Genomic DNA, 21,381 nt, shown 5'->3' on the forward strand with positions numbered 1-21,381 from the left:
CAAAAACACCACTTCTATTCCATACTTGTTCTGGACAAAGACTTCAAGAAGGCAGAAGTGTTACTAAGGAAAACTTGCAGAGGGAAGGATTGGCCGTTTTTTTGCTGAGCAGGCACTTTCATTTCACACGTTTACACCAATGTTTTCACTTACAAGCTTCCTGGAGTATTGGTTTTTGAGGCTAAAGCTCTCCAAATACAGGACTTAGGCATGTTACACGATTTAAAAGAACACCGATTGCAGGAGCAAATAATTGAATATCCGTTATATTTTTAGCTCAGTGGTAAGATATTATTAAGTGAGAATCCTTTCGATACTTTTCGACCGGTTCTGAAAAAGTGAAATAAAAACAAAAAGCCAATGGCATGCTGACCCAGTTTGCTTCCAAATCACTTTTCTAACTAAAACTGCTCAGATGTGGCCAAACGACTTCTGCTCATACCTGAAATGCATGTATGAGTTATAGTCATCATGTGAGTGTGAAAACAGATTAAAATGAATGCTCTTTTAATTTTCTATACAATGTACGCTCTGAATGGTGTTATTTTTTCAGTCAAGTAATTACAGGGTGGAGAGGATGCGTGGCCAATGGCAGCAGGTTAATTACAAGACCAAACACCCACTACATCTTGCTCAAAGAGCCTTGAAATGATTACGCATTGTTGTAACTAATAGCCTAGTTTGGACCACTGATTGGAGAGCTACCTTCAATTTAAAAGAAACGTGTAACTTCTATCCAAGCATCTTTGCCATTTTTACAAATAGTGCCTTATACCACAGGGAGATTAGCTAAATTTCTGGAGACAGGAGATGTCAGTTTATTACTCTGTCCACTTGACAATTTTACATAGACTTTGCCTCTTCCTTTCCCTTCTTATGGTCAGCCAATTCCTGGTCTTCTTTCATGACACAGCAGTTTGGGAGAAAACACTTTAAAACAGAGATCTGTGATTAAAAAAAAACCTAGCAAAAAGCTTTTGTGGTACGTGCAGCAGCTCGGAACTTTATTTAACTGATTACATTTTAAATTATATCGGATAAGGCCAGGAGAGATCATCTGATAATCTAATGTGTATACCGGCCATTAAATTTCTCCTCAAAACTTCTACATTGAGAACAGCACACCCGGGATAAAAAGCGTTTTCCGGAAAAGCATTCAATACTCATCTGCGGACGAATCCAGGACGATTCCAATATTAGGCTGACATCAATTACAAACCTCTAACAGGGACCTGATCCTCTTCCCATGAGACAAAGACTCCCGATTTCTAGGAGCTGTTCACCTGAAGACAAACATCCATCTTGCTGAAGTCAAGGCAAATGGTCACGTACTCCAAGACTCATCCACTTTGTAAAACGCAGATCAGGGAGCATGCTTCAATAAAGACAGGATGAAGGCTGTGCGTGCTCTGAACCTACAAACACAGGTGCGCCTGAGCACCCCATTCAGGCAGAGGACCTTGCCTTGAAGCCAGCTGCACAAGAAGAGCTCCCAGGCTCTTTCTCTGCTGCTAAATGGTCCACTGGACCATTTCAGCATCCAGATCTGCTCCATTGTGCCTGACCATCTGCCAGTTAAATTGTTAGCATGGTTTGGCTATGAACCGGGTAGCTCACAAAAAAACTCCTGGGCGCAGACTAGGAGTAAGAACGTGCCAGGGCAATTTACATGCAGCCATCCTGTTTTACAGCTAAAATAATTCAAAAACATGGACGTGGCCAGGCTAGGTCAGTTGGCTGTAGGGCCATATATAAATCCAAAGTAAGATAGCTGCCATTTATAGAGTTTTGTGCTTCCCTCTCCCTAAAAATAGAGCGAGGATAATTGAACTAAAAACCTAAAGATTTCCAAAAATCAATTACATAACTTGCCACACTTGCCCTGTTTCCCCATCTACTCCCTCCCCCCTTATTTTTAAAGAGGTCAAGGTTATTAAATATAAGCTCCTACATTCATACAGTAAGAAATGTGAGATCTAAACATACAGTAAAGATTTTTATGCAGCATGAACATGCCCATGTAGCCTATATGTACTATGTTTGTTTACCAATTAGGCTACGAAATTGATACTTTGATGTACGCAGTGTGCGCAATTCATGCGGGCGAGATAATGGTGCAATGAAAACCTTTTTCCTCCCTGACTCATGTGTGTTTATAGTGTCCAAAGCTGCAATCCCTATTCTGGCTAATTTATTTACCTCAGTGGGTGTGTCGTCTATGTAAGGACTGCAGTTCGACGACCCGGGTTTGCAACGTTAATGCTGCTCTAGCACAAGCTTTTGCCTTGCGTTACGCAAAACTACAGCTCCGACACTTCTGCTCTGCAAACGCATGCACACTTGGGAAGCCACGAGAAGGGTTACTTTAATAATTTCAGTCTTATCTATGGATTTATAACTTCCAACAGTGTGCTGATTTATACAGCCTGGCACTGTACATCAGATGTGTGCTGCCTCGGAAAATTAATGCTGCGTTCTGGCAACCGTATGGGCAGCTGGCGAGCGGCCAGGAGACCAGCAGAGCACGACCCTCCCTTCATGCAAACCTTCCCTATGCCAGAGAGCTGTTTGCACGAACTGCACCGGCCGAGGAGCAGAAATAAGGGATCCTGTACATTGATATTGCTCATAACCATCAGATCCCCCAGGGACAGATGTACACCAGTATGATTAATGAGAGAAGCTGCAAAGGCATGACCCCCTTTGCAGCAGGTAACCACATGGGCGCTGCGCTGCTTCACGTCTCAGGGAATGGAGAGGATTGCAAAGGCCTCCTTGTATACCTGTGTTTCTTCCTTACAGATCTCTTTTCTAGTTGTTGCTCTGACCTGTGACAAAATTTAGCTTGCAAGCTCTACAGGGAAGGGCATTTATCTTATTTATCCTGTAAAATGCATATTATACTTGGAGTGCTGAACAAACAATCACAGTAATGGCTTACGGTAGCTTAGTTATCTTAAGCACCTTAAAAAAAAGAACAGAACATTGTTCAGTAAGGAAAGAAATAAAAAACATTTTTCATGATCACTTGCAAGTAAAGCAGTTTTTGTTCCTCGTTCTTTTGCTTCTCTCACGCTATTATTTCTTATCAAGTATGTGATCATTTATAGAGTTAAATCTAGCTCTGCCACTGGCTTCAGTAGGATTACCTAAAGGAATGCTGGGCTGAACTGGAAACTCCTCGAACAGGATTCTATCTTCTCACTATGTAAATGATAAAAATCTCAGACAGAATACGGAGGAAAAATTCATTTAATGGTTTCAAGTAACTTTATGTAATATCTTAAATAGAAGATGTCTTAATGACAGCTCAAACACACAATCCTGTTTATAATGTATTTTATGTGTATAATGCTTTTGATTCATTAATATATCTTGATTTTTTTTTTTTACAACTGTTCACAGGAATCACGTCACTTGCTAGGATTTACAGCAGCTGTTTTACTTCCCATTGCAACAGCCCTATGAAAAAAGTAGGGATTGAAAGCGAAGTAGCACACATTTTCCACTGTAAACTAGCTGGTACGCTATAATTACATGCTTTAGCTCCCTGCATACTAGCTTTTCCAAGGAGATCAGGGCTTGCGCTTTATCTGCCACAGCACAATCAACGTACGCATTCTGTCCTGCTGGTTCAGTACAATCTCTGTCCACATTATGATTTTTCTTAAACCCTGGTGCTGTACTAAAGCTGCCGACGTTTGACTTGGGATTTCTGAGAAATGATATCCAAACACCATTAGCCTGCTGCAATTCTGCTCAGTTTGAGGGATTTGTTTGTACCCAGACTGGAGTCTGAAATGCTGACTAGCTGCAGTTAAAATGGAAATAAATAAATTCACAGCTGATTAAATACACCACGTGGGTCCAGCACAGTGATAATTTTATTCCTGGTGCTCTTCGGCATTTGAAAACCCAGGCATGCCAGCAATGCTACATCAACTACTTTTAGTTGTCAGTTTTCCCAGAGCAACCGCCGCTTTCCCCAGGAAAAACTGATCTATGCACACCCTGTACCTAAATGTCTCTTTCCCAGTCTTGAAGTAATATAGCCACTGTTCCTCATCCTGTGTCTTGAACAATCCCATTTCGGCAATATCCAGACAGAGACAAGCATCCAAATCAGCACACCATTCTGCAAATGTCACCTGTGACAGAGCACACAGCTACCACTCTGGGTTGTGGACTATCGCATCACAGATTTTACACGGTTTCTTGATCTTTGCAGGCACTGTCAGAACATCCAAAGTTATCTGGTAGCACACTCTTTCTGGATATGGAAAAAAAATCCAGCATCCTTTTTCTTCCCTTTTATGTAAGAAGAGTTATGTTTGGTTGGTTTTCCTTTTTCTCTCTATACTTTATTTCTGAAAGGAATATAGTATAAGCTTAGGATTATGATATTACAAGAACTTCGAGGTTTTGTCCCCCCACCTCCAAGCTCTCCAAGGGCTCTCAGAAGGGCTTTCAACACCTCCCAGAGTTTGGGACCTGAGAAATAGTATCTCTTCTGTCCTTGGAACTGTAAAGCTCTAACAAGGCACAGTTACAGATATAGGGCAAAAGTATAACTGACCTTCACCTGTAAAACCAGAACTGCTAGTACTTACACAGGAGCTATACTGCTGGATAAAAACAATAATTTAATTGCTTAATGTAGACAAGGCCTCTGAGGAATCTCTTTCTTCAAATAACCCAGCCAATCAAAACTTCATCAGCAAAACCCACTCATCTGAACTCCCTCAGCAAAGAGGGATTTGAAATAGTTGGCCAGGCACACTAAAAAGAAACAGTATTTCCCCTTTTTTAAACTACCTGAAGAAAAAAAAAAAAAAAAGATACACACTCGGATAATCGAGTTCGAATATAATTTTTCAAGGACTAAGTTTCAGAGGATGCCCAATGCAAAACAAACACGACCATCAGGGTGCATTGCTTACTTCAGAGGGTTAAAAAACCAAAGCCAAATCCCCAGAGCTGTACTGGATTCCAGTCTCTACAATGGACGTTGCCTCTTAGCAGCCAACATAACACATTTTATGAGAAACCACAGGTAAGTTACACCTCTAAACCCCATTAAAACACATCTGATGCTTTAACTCCACCTCAGGTTCATCTCCTGCATAAATTCCCGTCAGTACAGTCTTTTTAGACAATTCCTTTCACGCACTGCTCCGAAAACACTCCATAAACATCATTAAACACGGCAGCGCCCCGGGAAGCGGCAGAGCATTATCCTCCTCGCTTTGCAGGGAAAAAGTCGAGGCACAGCCCGGCTGGGTGAGGGGGCGGGGAGGGCTGGAGGCCGCACGGTGAGCCGGCGGCACCCCTCCGCTCCGCAGCGGCCTTGACCTCTGCCCGCGGGCATGGAGGGATTTGGGAGGGGGAGCAGGGAAGCGGGGAGATTCCCGCCCGCCCGCCCTGGCGCGGAGAGGCCACGGCGGGGCCGCGCCAGCCTCCGCCCGCAGGGTCTTTGTTCCCGCGGCCGCGGCGGCTCAGGCCCTTTGTTGCTGCGAGCGCCCGACCGCGGGCCCCGCGCAGCAGCCGGGGCTCCCGCTGCCGCTCCCGCTGCCGGCGAAGAGCCTCCTGCCGGCAACCGCCCCCCGCTCCCGCCCGCCCCCGCGCCCCGCCGCGTGTCCCCGGCTGCCGCCCCTCCCCCCGCGCCCGTTCCCATGGCGGAGGCACCCGCCGCACCTGGCCGCGCCCCGCCCCGGTCCCCGGTCCCCTCCCCGCGCCGCCGCGAACGGGAGGGAGAGAAGGAAGAGGAGGGGGGCGCCCTCCTGAGGCGCGCGGCCGCCGCCGGGAGGTGACGGCTGGCGGGAGCGCGCGCGCGCGCCCCGGGGGAGAAGGAGGGCGGGCGGCCGGGCGGGGGCGCGCACGGGACGGTGTGTGAGGGAGCGAGCGAGCGAGGGGAGGGCGATACCGGGGCGGAGAAAGGCGGCAGCGGCGGCTTCGCTCGGCTCAGGGCAGGCGAGCAGGGACAGACGCTGCCGAGCCAGGAGACACGGCGGCTGCTGCCGCCGACTCGGGGCATCCTTCCTCCTCCTCCCCGCCCCCTCCCCGGCCCTTCCCCCTTTCTCTTTCTCTCCTTCCTCGCTGTCCTCCGGCGCCGATCGCTGTCGGCGGCGCGATCCCGGGGCGTTTTCGCGGCGCCCGTGCCGGCAGCGGCTGAGGAGAGAGCCGGCCCCTCCCCTCCCCAGCCGGGACTGAGGGACCCCCCGCTCCGTCCCCGTCTCCGCCCCTCGCCGGGGCTCGGCGGAGAGGGCCCGGCCCCGGCTCGGCTCCCCGGCGGCGGGCTCGGCGAGGATGTCGGGCGGCGGCGGCAGCCGGGAGGAGGAGCGGCGCAAACTCGCCGACATCATCAACCACTGGAACGCGAACCGGCTGGACCTGTTCGAGATCAGCGACCCCACCGAGGTGAGCGACCCCGCAGCGGCCCCCCCCGCCCGGCTGGCCCGCGGCGGCCCGGCCCGCCCCGCCACCTCCTCCGGGCCGCCCGGGAGGTGAGACACCGCGCCCGGGCCAGGCCGCGCCCGCCTCCGCCCCGCGGCCAGCCTAGCCCCCCCCACGCTGCCCCTCCGCCCCCGACCGGCGGGGCTCGGGCACAGGCCTCCCCTCGCTCCCCGTTCCCGCGCGGCCCGCTCTGGCCGGGGAGGCGGCTCCGCTCTTCGGCGGGGAGGGCCGGGGAGCGAGTGTCGGGCCCCTTGCCGTGCCCGGAGCGGCTCGGGGAGCGCAGGTTGCAGCGGCCGGGGAGAGAAAGGGAGCGCAGGGCCGGAGACCTCCCCTCCTCTCTCCCCTCCCGCAGGCACATGCCGGCCCGGCCCTGCAGGACAGGCGGCTCCGAGACAGGAAACCCTCTGGGAGCTGGAGGTGGCGAAAGGGGGCGGGCAAGGGCGGTAATACAGAAGCTAACCCCACACCCCCCCCCCCCCGACCCCGAAACGGGTTATCTCCGTGGGCTTTTTTTTGTCTGTGACTTAAACAGAGCCGAAAGGCGGCTGCTGGAAGAGAATGACTGAGGAGCCTACTGGTGGGCTTTTTTTTTTTTTTTTTCCTTTGTTGCTCATGGTTTGTTTCTTTAAATACTCGGCTTTGTGCAGAAGGCGCCTGTTACAAAGCAACCTGCTCTACTCGAGCGGCTCTCCGGGCCGCTGGTGCAATCTCCGGGGCAGCTTTCCCAGGGCGTGACGGACGGAGCGTTGGCTGGCTGTGTCTGGCGGCTGCCAGCCTCCAGCCCAAAGTAAATATCATCAGGAGCAGGTCCGTAGTCCTGAGTTCACATGTTGTACCGGAAAAACACAGCGGGTAGTTTCTTCCTAATGAAATGGGTGTTTCTGATGGCTGAGAGAGGCTGGGTTTTACTCTTTTTTAGAAAAAGTAATCGCCAAACCACACCCTCCCACCACCCCTTGTCATGTTCCCTTTGGCTGGTTAGTCCTGTGCGTCTGATTTGAAAGCGGCGGGGGGGGGGGGGCAGGGCTGGGGAGGCAGGTTACAGCCTTGTTTGTGTGTGACAGCGAGCTCCCTGCTTGGAGGGTGGAGGCTGATCGTCTGCCTGTTCCCGGGGAAAAGGAGGAAATTCACACTTGCTCTTGGCCTGGTCCCGGTCCTGGTTGTTTATTAACAAAAGCCTCTGAGAAATCGCGTTGGCTGGGTCTTGGAGCTTGCTCCTGTTTCTGCATCCAGGTGCTGACTGCTAGGGTAGCCGCAAAAAAAGTCTTGAAAGTAATTCTAAGATTATTCGGTCTGTGATAGCTTGATGAGAATTGCTGTGGGTATTTTCAGTTCTGCTCGTTGCAGAGCTGTGTTTCTTGAACTCAAAGACGAGAGGTTTCTGTGATTGTTTCCTACATTTTGCAATATTTATCATATTTAGAGCTCCTTGCTTACGTCGCTTAGGTTTTAACAGTATCGCTGTTCGCTGACAGTTGCTTGTTCAAAAAAAGTGGGCTGGTGGTAGTGTGAAGGTGCCTTCATGATTGTGTTGGAGAATACAGCACAGCCTTTCTGGAATTGCAGGTTGACTGCTAACTGTCTGTAGCTTATTTTTTGTTTGATTAATGCATTTGTCTGTTCCCAATACTTTCGAGCTCCGACCTGTTTTCTTCATGTTTATAGCAGATTGTGCTTCCCTAGTTTTGTTAGTAAGTAGTTTAACAACTCCTGCCGTTTTTTAGGTTAGCCTTACACGTTTATCATGATTAACTAGACTTTGCACAAAAGCTACCAGCTTCATTATAGTTATTATGAAAAGAAATAGTAATTTTATTTGTGTTAGCTCCACACTTCTGCAGTTTAAGCCTCTGAAGCTGTATAGGAGTGTACTTAGCACTGTCAACGATGAGATTTATTTCAGTTGAACTATTGATAGTAAAAATTAATTGCATGCGTGTTTCTTTGAACGTCTAAGCCTTTTAGACTACGAGTTCTAAAAATGTTTGGTAAGACTGCAGGTGCATTTACAGCAAACTGACAGTTGGTAATAGTTTTGTAGATAAAGTAATATTTTCCTTCCAGATAGTTACAAATACAAACATTAATATTTTTTTCACTGTTACCCTGAGCTGACCCAAATTTGGCAGTATTTTCTACCCAGATGATGGTGCGATCCCCATGTGTCTTATTTGTCAGCTTAAATGAAAGCCCTTTTACTAGACTGCTTGAGAGCTGACAATCCTCTGTTGTTTTCCCTGCTTTTCTAGGCTCAGCTTGAACATAAGGCACGTCTTGATTATTGTAGGGGCTGCAGTGAGCGTGGCATCTGTGAAGATGCGGTAACCTGGATATGAGTTTTGCTTGGGTGTGCCTGAGCTGCGCCACACTGAATCTTTTTAAACTGTTCAGACACGGTTGTTGGCTCGCCGAGTTAACTTTGCAGCTAGCGTGTGCCCGTGCTGCAAACTGTCACCCAGGAGTTTATGGTTGTATACATAACGTTGAGAATATCGAGACTTGATGCCTTATAGTGATTGTCCAGGCATTTCTTGACTGTAAACAATCTGGTTTAAGTCATTTGTCTTTTAAGTTTCCTATATAGAGAGAGTAGGAATTTCCAGAGGTGCTAATCACTTCCTTAATAGTAGGGTTTCAGGGAGATTTGTATATTTGGAAAAGAAAAGGAAGAGTGAAATCTAGTGTAAATTGACTAGAGTTCTGACAGTATAGCTCAAGCAGAGAAGGTGAAGAGTATTCGCATGTGACCTACTGATGTACCTTGGTGTTAGTTTGAAAAGTCTAATTCTTTGGTGAGACACAATTGCTCTAAGTCCATTGGGTCTTCATTGCTTTAATGGAGAGTGTAAAATGTGGCTTGGTTTTGAGTGTATAGAGTAGGATTTTGGAAGTAGTTTAAGTGCGTGAGTTTTTTTTTTTTTCAGAGAAGTGCTTCATGACAGGAATCAGGTTGAATTCCTGTTAATATTTCATGGTGCAGAGTAGTCCTAAGGGATTAGAGATTCACTTTTGAAAGTTACGCACAAATTCTTTCTTAAAGTATATTGCCTGTAAGATACTGAAAAGCAAGAGCCTTGAGTAGGGCATATTGTAGAGTTCCGTTACTAACTTTTTCCTAACCTCTTATGTGATGTGAACAGTTAAATAAGTCATTCAGTGCTACTTTTCCCCAGCAAAACAGGGATGGAGGGAACTTTGTGTTCCATGTTCAAAGTTGGATGTTCCTGTCTGTGTCCCATGTGAAGAACATGGCAGACTTCTTGGGAGTGAAGGTTTCATATCTTCACTTGTGCTTTCATTGAAGTCACTTGTGGACACATGCTTGAGAGCAAGGTGGTAATTTTAACTTTGTTAGGTATTTACCTGTTTTAACAGTTGTTGCTATTGTAAGAAATCTGTTAATAGATTGCATTATTTTCATATTGAAGATTTATTTGTTTTTTTTTATTCAGAAAGTAGCTGAGAGAAGCTCTGCGGCTTGAGAAGCTTGTAAATGAACAACCTCAAAACTCTTTTTAGAAGTTTTAGTTAATACTAGTTAAACTCTAGTGGTGTCAGGAGTGATGCTAGGTATGGACCTTTACTAAATAGCTGTGTAATGCTGGTGTATGAATTTAAACTTGATTAAGCTTTACTGTATCTGCTTTAGATGATGAAGCAACTACTCACTTCTGGAAGTCTAAAGAAGATATGGAAGGTTTTGGGAAAATGTAGAGTGAATCATGTTTTTGTTTGTAGATAAATCAAAAGTGAAATTCCAAATGAAACAGTATGTTAACCCTTTTCTTTAAATCTGTTTCTCCTTTCCATTCCACTTTCTTCTTGCCTTAGTTCCAACCATTACCAAGGTTTTGGATGCTTTTAATACTGGGCTTGCTTTTTCCCTTTTTTTTTTTTTTTTTTGGCTAAGGATAGAAATGCAATAAAAAGACTTCAGACCTTTTGCAGTAAGAGATAAATTGATATTTTGATCTTGATTTAAGTCTTGGGTGATTATAGTACCAAAGTTTTCAAAAAGGAATGAGTTTGAATTAATGATTTGGTAACAATTGCATAGACTTGTTCCGAAGCTTGCAGATAAGAAATGATTTGCATTTATACATTTTTCACTTCCCTCCTCCCCTACATCCCCCATGAAAGAGCTTACTGGAATTAAGTGATTGATTATATAAAATAACTGCATATGGATGTTTTAGGGGAGAGCAAGGAATGCAAAGGCACTGTAGACTAGTGCTTCTATCACTGTTGGACAGAATAAATGTAAATCCTCCTGAAATCATCTAAAATTTGTTGGTTTAAGATGCCAAGTGTGAACTAGGAGTTATAATTATTGTTGATCTTGATGACAAAATAAGGTTTCATCTTTAATGTACACTTTGATAACTGTATATGAGAGGAAGAGGAGCCCTGTGTTTTTCTGAACATGGTTTGTGGGTTAGGAATGTGAGTTGCATTTCATTTTTTGAGAAATACACGTTTTAGAACAGGTGAGGTTTTTTTGATAGTTGCCCGAGGGCTTGGGGATTGTTGTCATAAACATTGATCTGTTGGAGTTCTGTTTTCTGATGGAGAAAGCTGTGCTAAACCGATCTAATATACCTCTGTATTAACAACAGGGGAAAGATCCAATCGGAAAGCCTGGAGAAATAGCATGCTTTGTGTTAAGAATAGCTGCTAATAGAGTATTTAACTTCTCAATGGCCATAGTTTAAAAAAGAATTTGGAAGGTCTTTATGGCTATTTGATGATACTTTTAATTTTATTTTTTTGTGTGTCTGAAAATCACTTGTGTAGGCTTTGCAGCAAGGTATAAGAAATAACTCTTCAGAATGAGGGTGGGTTTTTTGGTTTGATGTGGGTTTTTTGTTGGTGTTTTTTTATAGTGACTTCCTCCCTGTTCTGATGTTAGATATGTTTGATCTAGTCAGTATGTTTTAAATTCTTTTCACTGGCTTTAAATACAAATAAGCGATCTATTTATGGGAGATGTTACACACTACATTGGATGACAGGATGTTTTAAAATTAATGAAATTTTTGTCTTTGTTTTTTGGGTTCATATCTGATTCATTAAGGGTGATGGGGAAGACTGATACATGACATAAATTTGTCATCTTTTCAAAGTAATTATGCAAGTTTGTTATTTAAATCTAGTTAAAGCAATAAGAATTAGGAATCTTTTAGCAATCTACAGGGGTTTCAGAACTTATCTGCATGGTTGCTCACCCATAGGCTTTTAAAAATCTGGCTCGTAAAAGGAGTCATGTTTTAAGATTGATACTACCAGTGACTATGCCTATTGCATTGCAGGTGAAGGGAGTAGTGGAAGTGCAAGTCTGGAGGCAGGGAAACATCATGCAAATGGTAGAAATGCTTGTGCTTTCTCCACACATTGGATTCTACAGCTTTCAGTAGTTTTATCTAATGCAACTCTGCAAACCATGTAGATATCGAGAAACCCATAAATATATCTGAAAGTACTGACTTTTTAAGTGTGCCAGACCTGTGATACGGAAAATAAATTCTCTTTGTAACAAATGTTTAACCCAATATATAGGTAGTCTGGAAAGTTGTCTTGTCATCTTTAAACACTGGTGAGAAGAATATTTTCTAATAATTACTACCACTAAACAAGCACAGTTCAAGAGGAGGTAAAAACACTGATTCTGAGTTCTAGTTCTGCACTGAAATGATTGGAGAAAAGAAGTCATGGACACAGGTCTGCTCATTTGCATCAAAAGGACTATTTGGAAACCAGTTTTCCTTTAACTGAGTAAAAGTGAATAGTCTGTCTTTAAAAATGAAATATAATCGCTACTATCTAGAGAGCGATAAGAAATTCGAATTAAGATTTTTGACCACAATCTACAGACAACATAATGGCATGAAAATATTTCTAGGAAAAAGCTTTGTGCTGTGGTCTTAATATTCCTTACGTAAGTTATTTCTTGAGTTGGTGGCTAATTAGGTCCATACAATTCAGACACACTGGCTTTAAGAATTCCCTCCTGATGTGTGAATCCATTCCCTGACTAAAATGCCACTGACAAGCATTATTTTTCAGTTGAGAAAAGCCCAAGTCCTCTGGATGCATTAGGGATTTACTTTGTTTGCGCAAGTGTGGTTTTTTCTGACAAAACTTTTTCTCTTTTAAAGAAGTTAAACCAAAATGAGTGGAACAGACTTTTATGATTTTTTTTTTTAGGGAAAACTTGCTTTATAATTAATAAAATTTTGCTTTTGTCCATAAGAAATACTCATCCAAGCAGAGTAAGAAAAACTAGAACTTGTCTGGAAGGTGTTAAAAATTGAAAGGAACTGGTGTTTGTGATAAGGATGTAGATCATAAGAAACCATTCTGAATTTATCTTTGTGTCAATATTTGTTTGAAAAGTTGCTATGTTACAAATGAAAGGAAAAAGATTGTGGCTACACAAAATTCAGAGCATTGAATAAAAGAATAACTTCTGGTGTTGACCAGTGGTTCCAATGAACGTGAAATAGAAAATCACAGTGTGAAGTAATAAATTGAATATTATGATAAACTTAAGTGAAGCCAAATTTAGCAGATATTCCAGGTAAGTAATGGAGTATTTGCTCTGTCTTTCAAAATTAACTTCATTCTAGTGGAAGCCTCTTCTGAAATATATTTGAGTAAAGCACAACTTAAGTAATTCTTGATTTTTGGAGGTTTTTGGCTAGGAAAAGTATTTATGTATAAAATATATTTTGAGTGATGCTAATTCCAGTGAATAGAGATATATGGGATTTTGCTTTTAGCTTGTGAAAAGGCTAGAGCCTGTTAATTTGTGCCGTTAAGGTTGTTAGGTTGATTTCAGGGATCTTTTCTCCTTGCAACGTTAATTTTTACCTTAAAAAATCAGCTGCTAGCAGTTAAATGCAATAACGTTTTAGGAGGACAGTTTTTTTTTAACTGGTTATAAAATCCCAACATATGAATGATTTCGGTAACTATTAAACAGTGTATTCACATTAGTTATGTTTGTTAAGTGATTGAGATGAAGATAAGTTGGCAACATGTTGCATTAGGTCTAATTCATAGCAGAGTTAAGGATTGCTGTATAAACAACTAGTGTGGGCTTTCAGCTGTCTAGTTTTGTACATCAAGATCTCAAATGATAAATAATGTTGTACCCACACCTCCCTGGAATTTTTTTGAGGCTTGTGTAAAAACAGAGTATAATACATTTCTCTTTCTGTATGGAATCAAGATCATTAAAAGTGAAAATGCTCAAGGACCATTGCTTTTTCTAACTTGCTGGATTTCCTTTGTTCTCTTTTCTCTCTGCTTGTTTGTTTCCTTACCTCCTTTCATGCTCCTTTCTTGTTTTCAAGGAAGGAAATGTAAACTTCACTGATTTACATCAAGATGCTCCTTTTATTATTTGCTGAGCAATCAAGAATGTGGAAACTGAAGCTAAAAATTACAGTAGGAACGCTAATTTTTAGCATTTTCATTCAATTCAGTGGACTCTGTAAAGTAAATGTTCATATCTTCTCTTTCCTGAGCTGTTGCTTAATGTTTTCTGTAGTCAAGGCGTGTATCAGAGCTAGCTTTTTCTTTGTCTTGGTTTATCTTTGTGATCAAGAGGCTTAGAAATATTCCTTAGCTAACTTTTTTCTCTTTCAGTGAATGTTATCAGGATAAACCAAACTAGGTATTAGATAGTTCTTCTGGATCCATACATGACTTAGCTCATACTTAAACACTCTGCAGAGAATCCCCTTAGTCTTCATGTGTGGGTAAAAATTACTGCTTTCTGTAACTGTCCCTGTCTAGAAGTTTGATAATCCAAGATGAAAACAGGAGACAACAGAGATAAAACTATTGATAAGAAGTAGTTTAGGTCTAGCAGTAGCATTCAAGCTGTCTTCCTGGACCATATCATGCCTTGTGAGCTTCTGCTTAATGAACAAAAGTATATGGTCATAACATAACTTTTTGCAGTGGGAGGATAAGTTTTTCATGTGATTGATTGCCCTCAATCATCAAATTGCAATTCCGCCTTTCATTTCTGTCTAGTTTAGTAAGACTGAAAAATCTGCTTTGACACAAGTGCAATGTTCATTGTTTCTGTTTTTTCAGTACTCACCTGTTTTGCTGATACCTTCTTGTTCTAGATGACTTACTTTTTCCCTGTTAGGTGCGTATAACTTGGTAAAACCATTTTGTATAATACTTCAGGATTGTGGTCATCTACTTCTGTTACAGGCTTTAGCCTCATGGTTATCAACTGGTTAGTATTGTCATATGTTCTATTTCATTACATTTTCTAGAGCTACTTTCTTTCCTGTGTGGTCGTCTGTAAGTTAAACCCTTTGCTCAACTCCTCTTCAGATGGTCTTCTAGCCCAGATAGTCTTAACAGGGAAGCATTCCTCTGATAGCACCTCCCTTCTTGTCTCCTTATGAGGAAGCCATCTATCTGGATACTGCTTTCTTAATTTCTCTCCACATTGGGCAGGACGAGTCTCTATATTGCCCTGGTCTGTCTTGCACAATTTTGGTATAGATTACTAGTTACTTCTGGAAATATGTTTAGAGTTTGAATCCTGAAAGAACTGGAAAAAAGTCCTAGGACTAGGGTTGTCATCTGGAAGAACAATATACGGTGTTGTAAGTGCAAAGGGAACACTAGGAAATGTGAATCATACTCTGATACCTATATTTCTAATCTGTCTTTGAATTTCATCATATAAATAGAAGAGTCTGTTGATAGAGTTTTATGCTTGTACTGGTGTTTGTCCGTGTCATCTGTTCCAGTCAAGAGCAGAAATTGCACATTGTCAACTTGGCAAGTTTTAAGCTTGTTTAAAAATGGTGCTTGGTATATCTTAAGAATAATTATCAATGAATTTCTAATTTGACTCATGTTCCAAGAGTATAAGATACACTAGACTTTAAAAAAACAGTTAAGAGTTACTACAGTGATTCTTTTCAAGGACATTAGAAAACCTTCTGGTTGGCCACGCAATTGGAAATTGAGTATCTGTTTGAATATATGATTCCAGGTCCACTCTTGGGTTGATATTCTGGAATAGGTTTTGTGTAATACAGCACCTAGTTGCTATAGAGTGGTGGCAGACTGAAACAAAAGTAATGTTGTATGTTAATGGCTCTAGGGTGGGTTTTTTGTTTTATTTGTTCATCGTTTTTATTGCTACTTTGATATGTTGTACTCCGTTGTGACTAAAACTAATGAATACGAAAGCTCTCACAATAACTTGCTACCTAGTACTAGGTTACAGTTTCCCGATGAACTGTTTTAAGGCTTGCGCTTGGTGAATTGTGTCCCAGGGCATGGCTGAATTTCCGGTCTACTCTGTAGTGAAAGCACCTTTATAGTGGGGGAAAAAGTGAAAGGATGAGTTGTCTGGCAACAGTATTTATTTGGCCATTGAAGTATGTTGCTGGTAACGGTATTAATGAACTAAAGTTTCAGTGCCTAGGTTTTTCAAGCACCCCATGAGCTGTTTAGTAGAGGTCTTTTTATCAGATGAGTTGTCTTGTAAGTCCACACTCGAGTATTTTGTTACAGTTTCTTACACAACTTAATCACAGTGCGATGCTTTCACATATATATTGTATTGCTCACAAAACCCAATGGAAGATCAGAATCCCTCGTCTTAATGAAGATGAGTAGCTGTTGCTTAGCTGAGGATTGGGCAAAAGAGTTCAAACAAAAAAACCCTCCCCCAGTGACTACAACAAGAAAAGGTCACCTTCCCTTTGCCTTCCCAGAAGGTGCTCTACTTACTTCAGCTTGAAATAAAAAACGACCCTTTAACCATTTTGTCATTGTTCTCAATTTTAGTAAAAACAATTAATCCATGTTCTTAGTCTAAAAGTATCAGGACAATGCAGTCTGTGGTGCAGTGTCTTCCTGGACAGGAAGATGTCTATGTGGAAACAAACCATATTATACCAGGTCATGTTTCGGAAAGCTTTGCATTGGTAAAATGGTCTTTATAATATCGTTTCTTTTATGTTGAGAAATCTGTCTTGTCTTTGTCTTTCCTGTATAGTTCGATAATATTTACTGCATTCAGATCATATCCAGGCATTGCATACTTCTTATAGAATGCTGACATTTTATTAGGAAACATGTAAGTTGTTTCCATTTAAAGTGATAGCCTTACTGAATATGAATATTACTTATTTACAGAAAAGGAAGTTTTAAAAGAGTTCTTTAACACTTTCTGTATTTTTTCTGGCTGTTGAAAGATGAGGATAGATTGTTTTTATATCTGGAAAGGGAAAATAATTTGAAAATTTTGATGGAAAAATGTTTACTAATGAAAACATTGCTCAGTCCTGCTAATTGCTTTTGATAGGTTGCCTATTATGTGTGATGTTTGCTGTATAGTGAGGAAACTCAAAAGTGGAATTACTTAAAATTAATGCATTTTGCAACCAAATTCTTTAGCTTTGTTGAAGTCTTTTTTTTTTTTTCAAAAAAAAAAAGGCCAGACAAGTGTTCGCTTCTTCAAAAATTGGTGAAATGCTTTAACAAAGCCCTTCTTTGTTTTGTGTAAGAGATGTATTGGAATACTTTCGATAAAGTCTCCAGGAATACTGAAATTGTATCTAGTATTACAAGAGTGTTTTAGTTGTTGCCATAGCGCAACAAGGACTGTTTCAATAAATTCAGCTGCTATGCCTATATAACAAACTGTTTTCAGGCAGATAAGGATTGATATGTAGGCTACAAGAAAAAAAAGAAGGAGAGCAATGAAGTAGTTTTCACTGACTGTTAGCATATTCACTGAAGCCGTTTACAAACATCTAAAAACCTAACCATCCCAAAGTAGTGAAATTATTACAGTCCTAGGAAGTGCTCGAGACATGAGCTGGGTTTGATGTCTGTCTCAGGTGTTCTAGCCATTTAATAGGGAAAAAAATGTGGAAGACAGGTATTATTTCTGTCCTAGAGCCTTTGTCAGGATTTACAGTGAAAAATCAGGGTTTTTTGTAGCTTTCTGATTTCTATCTGTAGCTGTCGACTAAACTTGGCCTGTAAGGTAGGATCTGCGATGACCTTACAGTGTTCGAATTTTATAGTCTTCAAAATCTTGTTAGAATTTTCTGAAATAGTAATCAGGAAAATCTCTTAACAACCTGATACTGACTTAGTATCTTGATTATTAGTAGTTCTGAAGAAGTTACTAATTCTTATTGTTGGAAAAAAAATTCAGTCTACTACAAGCTCCAGAATACTTTTGTTCTTTGCCTTCTCACCTGCATTAAAATGAAGCATGAACTCAGAAAGTGAGTGCATCAAATTTATGAGAGATTGGGCAAAGCTGGAAACTTTGCCTTCTCAAAGCAATCTTCATTTGTCTTCAGTGATAAGTGTCAAGTGGCAGCACAAAACTTGGATAGCATTGTACCGCTGTGAGACAGTTATGTACGAAAGCAAAGTATTGTACAACACTGATAATGGTAGTCTGAAGTTTGCAAAAGCTATTGAAACTCAGCACTTACCTTAAGTACCTGTCTTATCTTCAGTGTTCCACATTTGTTTTCAGGTCTTCAAGCATCCTTGTGTGCATGGATGCTCGTAAATATCCATGTGTATCATTATAAATGCACTGATGTAGTGCTCTCTGTAAACCTGTCTATGTAGAACCCTCTCTTCCACATTTCCCCCTCTCTTCCACATTTCCCCCTCTCTTCCACATTTCCCCCTCTCTTCCACATTTCCCCCTCTCTTCCACATTTCCCCCTCTCTTCCACATTTCCCCCTCTCTTCCACATTTCCCCCTCTCTTCCACATTTCCCCCTCTCTTCCACATTTCCCCCTCTCTTCCACATTTCCCCCTCTCTTCCACATTTCCCCCTCTCTTCCACATTTCCCCCTCTCTTCCACATTTCCCCCTACACACAGTCTTCCCCCAAAATCTTAAATTCACATCCCAATCTTCTACTTTGGGTGAAAAATTCCAATTACAATAGTCTTCAGATGTGTTCATGCTGCTGCATAGGCTTTGGTCTGACCCTGGGAGCATGACTCATGATATTATGCAGCTTTGTCAGTAGCTTCCCATGGGGTTACTGATCAGCCAGTCCTCTAGCGTGTGCCATGTGTACTTTGGAGTTTGGAATGGCCAGACTGTTGCAGTCGGGCTCTTTATAACCACCTAGTCCCTGTGCTGGTGGTGGCTGTGACAGTGGGATTTTCTTCTAAGGGAGCGGGGAGAAAAGATGTTTATTTCTTGCTTGCTGTAGTATTCTAACCATAGCTACATTTTCCTTATTTTGGAGAGGATTCATTCGTGTGATATGCTTTCAGCTTGAGTGTCATCTATTCCAGGTACCTGCTAGGTAGAGACAGAACGAGTTTTCTGGATTAGCCTTGCAGTGAAAATTCCTCAGCTGCTGAGAAGACAATATTGCACCAAGGGAAAAAATTCCTTCCTAACCACCTCAAAGATAATCAGGATGGTATTCACAGCAGGTAGAGTAGAGCTAAATTTAGCCAAATCCTGAGGACAAACAGGGTACTTCTTTATGGTGCAAAATGGCCAAGGAAATTGCTCTGATCCTTGATACACATGCCTTTTTCCTGGTTCCATCTGCCTGCCCTCCAAGGTAGTACCATGACATTATCAGTAGTAACAGAAGTCTGCAAGCAGAGTGAGATACCAGAATATTCCTGGTACCTTTATACCCCTAATTTCTGAAGTAAAATATAATATTGAAGAGCAGTGTTCTTTGGCATGGCTGATAGATTCTTAAGTAATCTGCAGTCTTTTCCAACTTCAGCAGCTGTAAAAGAGGACTAATAATAGTTTCACATGTATGTACATACTCCGTTCTGTAGCCACTTCTTCACCTACCTCTTGGCACTTCTGAGGCACAGAAAGCAAGCTGGTAGTGGTGGCTGCCTTCTTCCCATCATTGCCATCTGATTGCCATCATGTGGATTGTCTTCTGCAACGCAGAACTGTCCATCTTTGGTTCTCTTCCGGCTCTATGGTGCTGATGAAGGCAAAAGGCAGCGATGGGTTTTTCTGTTGCTGTTTCGCCATTGCTTTGAACTGATCCTTACCATGTCGACAGTATCCAGAAGTACTGAATAGGAGCAGCTAAATTTGTACGTTGATTATCTACTGCGGCTTTCAAAAACTTTGTCCAGCCCTTTCTCTGCCTTATCCACCACCCCAATGTCCCTCTGACTTAAATGGCATTAAATGTTGACAGCATTTTAATTGGTGCTTAGTTTATTTAAAAAATTTCTTTCCATATTTACATATGTGAAATATATCTCAAATGAAAAAAAAATTGACAGCTTCTGATTTTGCTTAAGCTTACTGTATTTGTTGGGAAGAGCTGCTTGCTTGCCATACAAAAATGGACTTGTGTGTGTGTTACTGAGCTTTTTTGTTTATATATGCCAGTACAAGGCCTGACTTTGTCCTATCAATCTAAAACAGTTTTGCAGGTAGAACATGTTTGGGTGTGTATGTAATGGGCAATTCTGAGTCTAACTCTTGAAAGTAGGCAATGCTTAATCAAAAATTTTTGGAAACCAATGATACTACTTGGTTATTTTTATTTCTTCTTTTGCTTGGAATGCTTTTGCAAGATAATGTTAAACAAGATGAGATGATTTAGATCTACTCGTGTGTAGTTGTAGCCTCTTCTTTAACTGTCTGGTATTTATTTAAAAGACATTTTGTATTCTCACTGTGTTACAATGTCTGCAGGACAGTGGGATGGGAAAACAGCAAAGCAGATAGATGAAGTAATGTGCTGAAAACTGCCTTGTAGATTTGGTTACTACAGAGCCCGAAAGAGTAGCCGGATTTTTATGCATGTATGCAGTCTGCCATTTGCTGGATCATGCTAATTTGAGATTTCACCTTACAAAATATAGAATGGGAGGGAGTTACTCACGCTTCAGATTCCTGTCATACACCACCACCACACCACCCCTAAAAAATCTTAAACTGACTTGTATGGTATAGCAAAGAATACCCCTTTTCTCTATTTGGTACCTGCATACAGTGAGAAGTACGTTATGTATCTTTGTAGAAAACTTGAATAATTTTAAACTTTGAGTTTATTTTTTTTCTTCAAAAATACTTAAATCTACATGAGAATGCCTCATTTCAGTAAATAGCTAACTTAAGTTTTGAACCTGATGAATAATTTCTTTTTTCCACATGTGTAACTTTCTGGTATTTGAACTGCTAGGAAACTTATAAACTTAAGACGAGTATATTTGTTTTATTAACATTCTTAAAGTGAATACTGAATACAGAAGAAATTAAAAATCCCCAAATGCTTTCCGATAATAATAACAATAGTAACAATAGTACTCAAAGTACCTAATCCTAAAGAAAACTTGCTTCTCATTGTAGATAATAAAAAATACACAGCACAGATAATATGGTGTTAACTAAGAATATATGAAATGTGCATTTTTACTTGTTTATGAAATGTGCATTTTTACTTGTTTTGGGGGGTTTGTTTTTGTTTTGTTTGATTTTATTTCTGTACAAATAAAATATTTTTGTACTTAATAAGCTTGGAACGTTTACTGTCTTCAGTAGTAGAGAAACAAAACAGTAGTCAGCACACTCATCACACTGGGAGAGATTATTGGTTATTGATTAAATCAGAGGAAAAAGGCTAGAGACTCCTCATGTTTTTAAGTCTCTTTCTACTTCTGTGTACTGCAGTCTTTCCTTCTTGACAGAGGTTTGTTTTTTTTTTTTTTTTTCCGGGTCATCTTTTTACGTTCTTGTGACACACTCCCCAAGTAATGAGAGGATAGACCTGTCTTTTGATGTAACTTTTCAGCTGCGTTAATCCTGATTTGCTGCAAAGATTCTTTGGGTGGTATCGCCAGTTAAAGCCTAAATTGTTTTGCAGTGAGTCAGAATATACTTGAAATCTTGCA

At 41.6% G+C, this 21,381-nt stretch overlaps 1 protein-coding gene across 9 annotated transcripts in view; it reads left to right on the top strand.

Annotated features, from left to right (window-relative positions):
- The first annotated feature begins 6,306 nt into the window (after window positions 1-6,306).
- Window positions 6,307-21,381, top strand: part of AFDN (afadin, adherens junction formation factor) — a 131,184-nt gene continuing 116,109 nt past the window's right edge. For 8 of the 9 annotated variants that reach the window (XM_086626995.1, XM_086627003.1, XM_086627033.1 and 5 more), the window contains exon 1: window positions 6,307-6,417. In XM_086626995.1, coding sequence (XP_086483121.1) covers window positions 6,307-6,417 — 111 coding nt within the window. The remainder of the gene's footprint in view (window positions 6,418-21,381) is intronic. The other variant, XM_086627087.1, reaches the window with a different exon arrangement.

This window comes from Tauraco erythrolophus, chromosome 2, assembly GCF_009769465.1.
Source record: "Tauraco erythrolophus isolate bTauEry1 chromosome 2, bTauEry1.pri, whole genome shotgun sequence".
NCBI lineage: Eukaryota > Metazoa > Chordata > Aves > Musophagiformes > Musophagidae > Tauraco > Tauraco erythrolophus.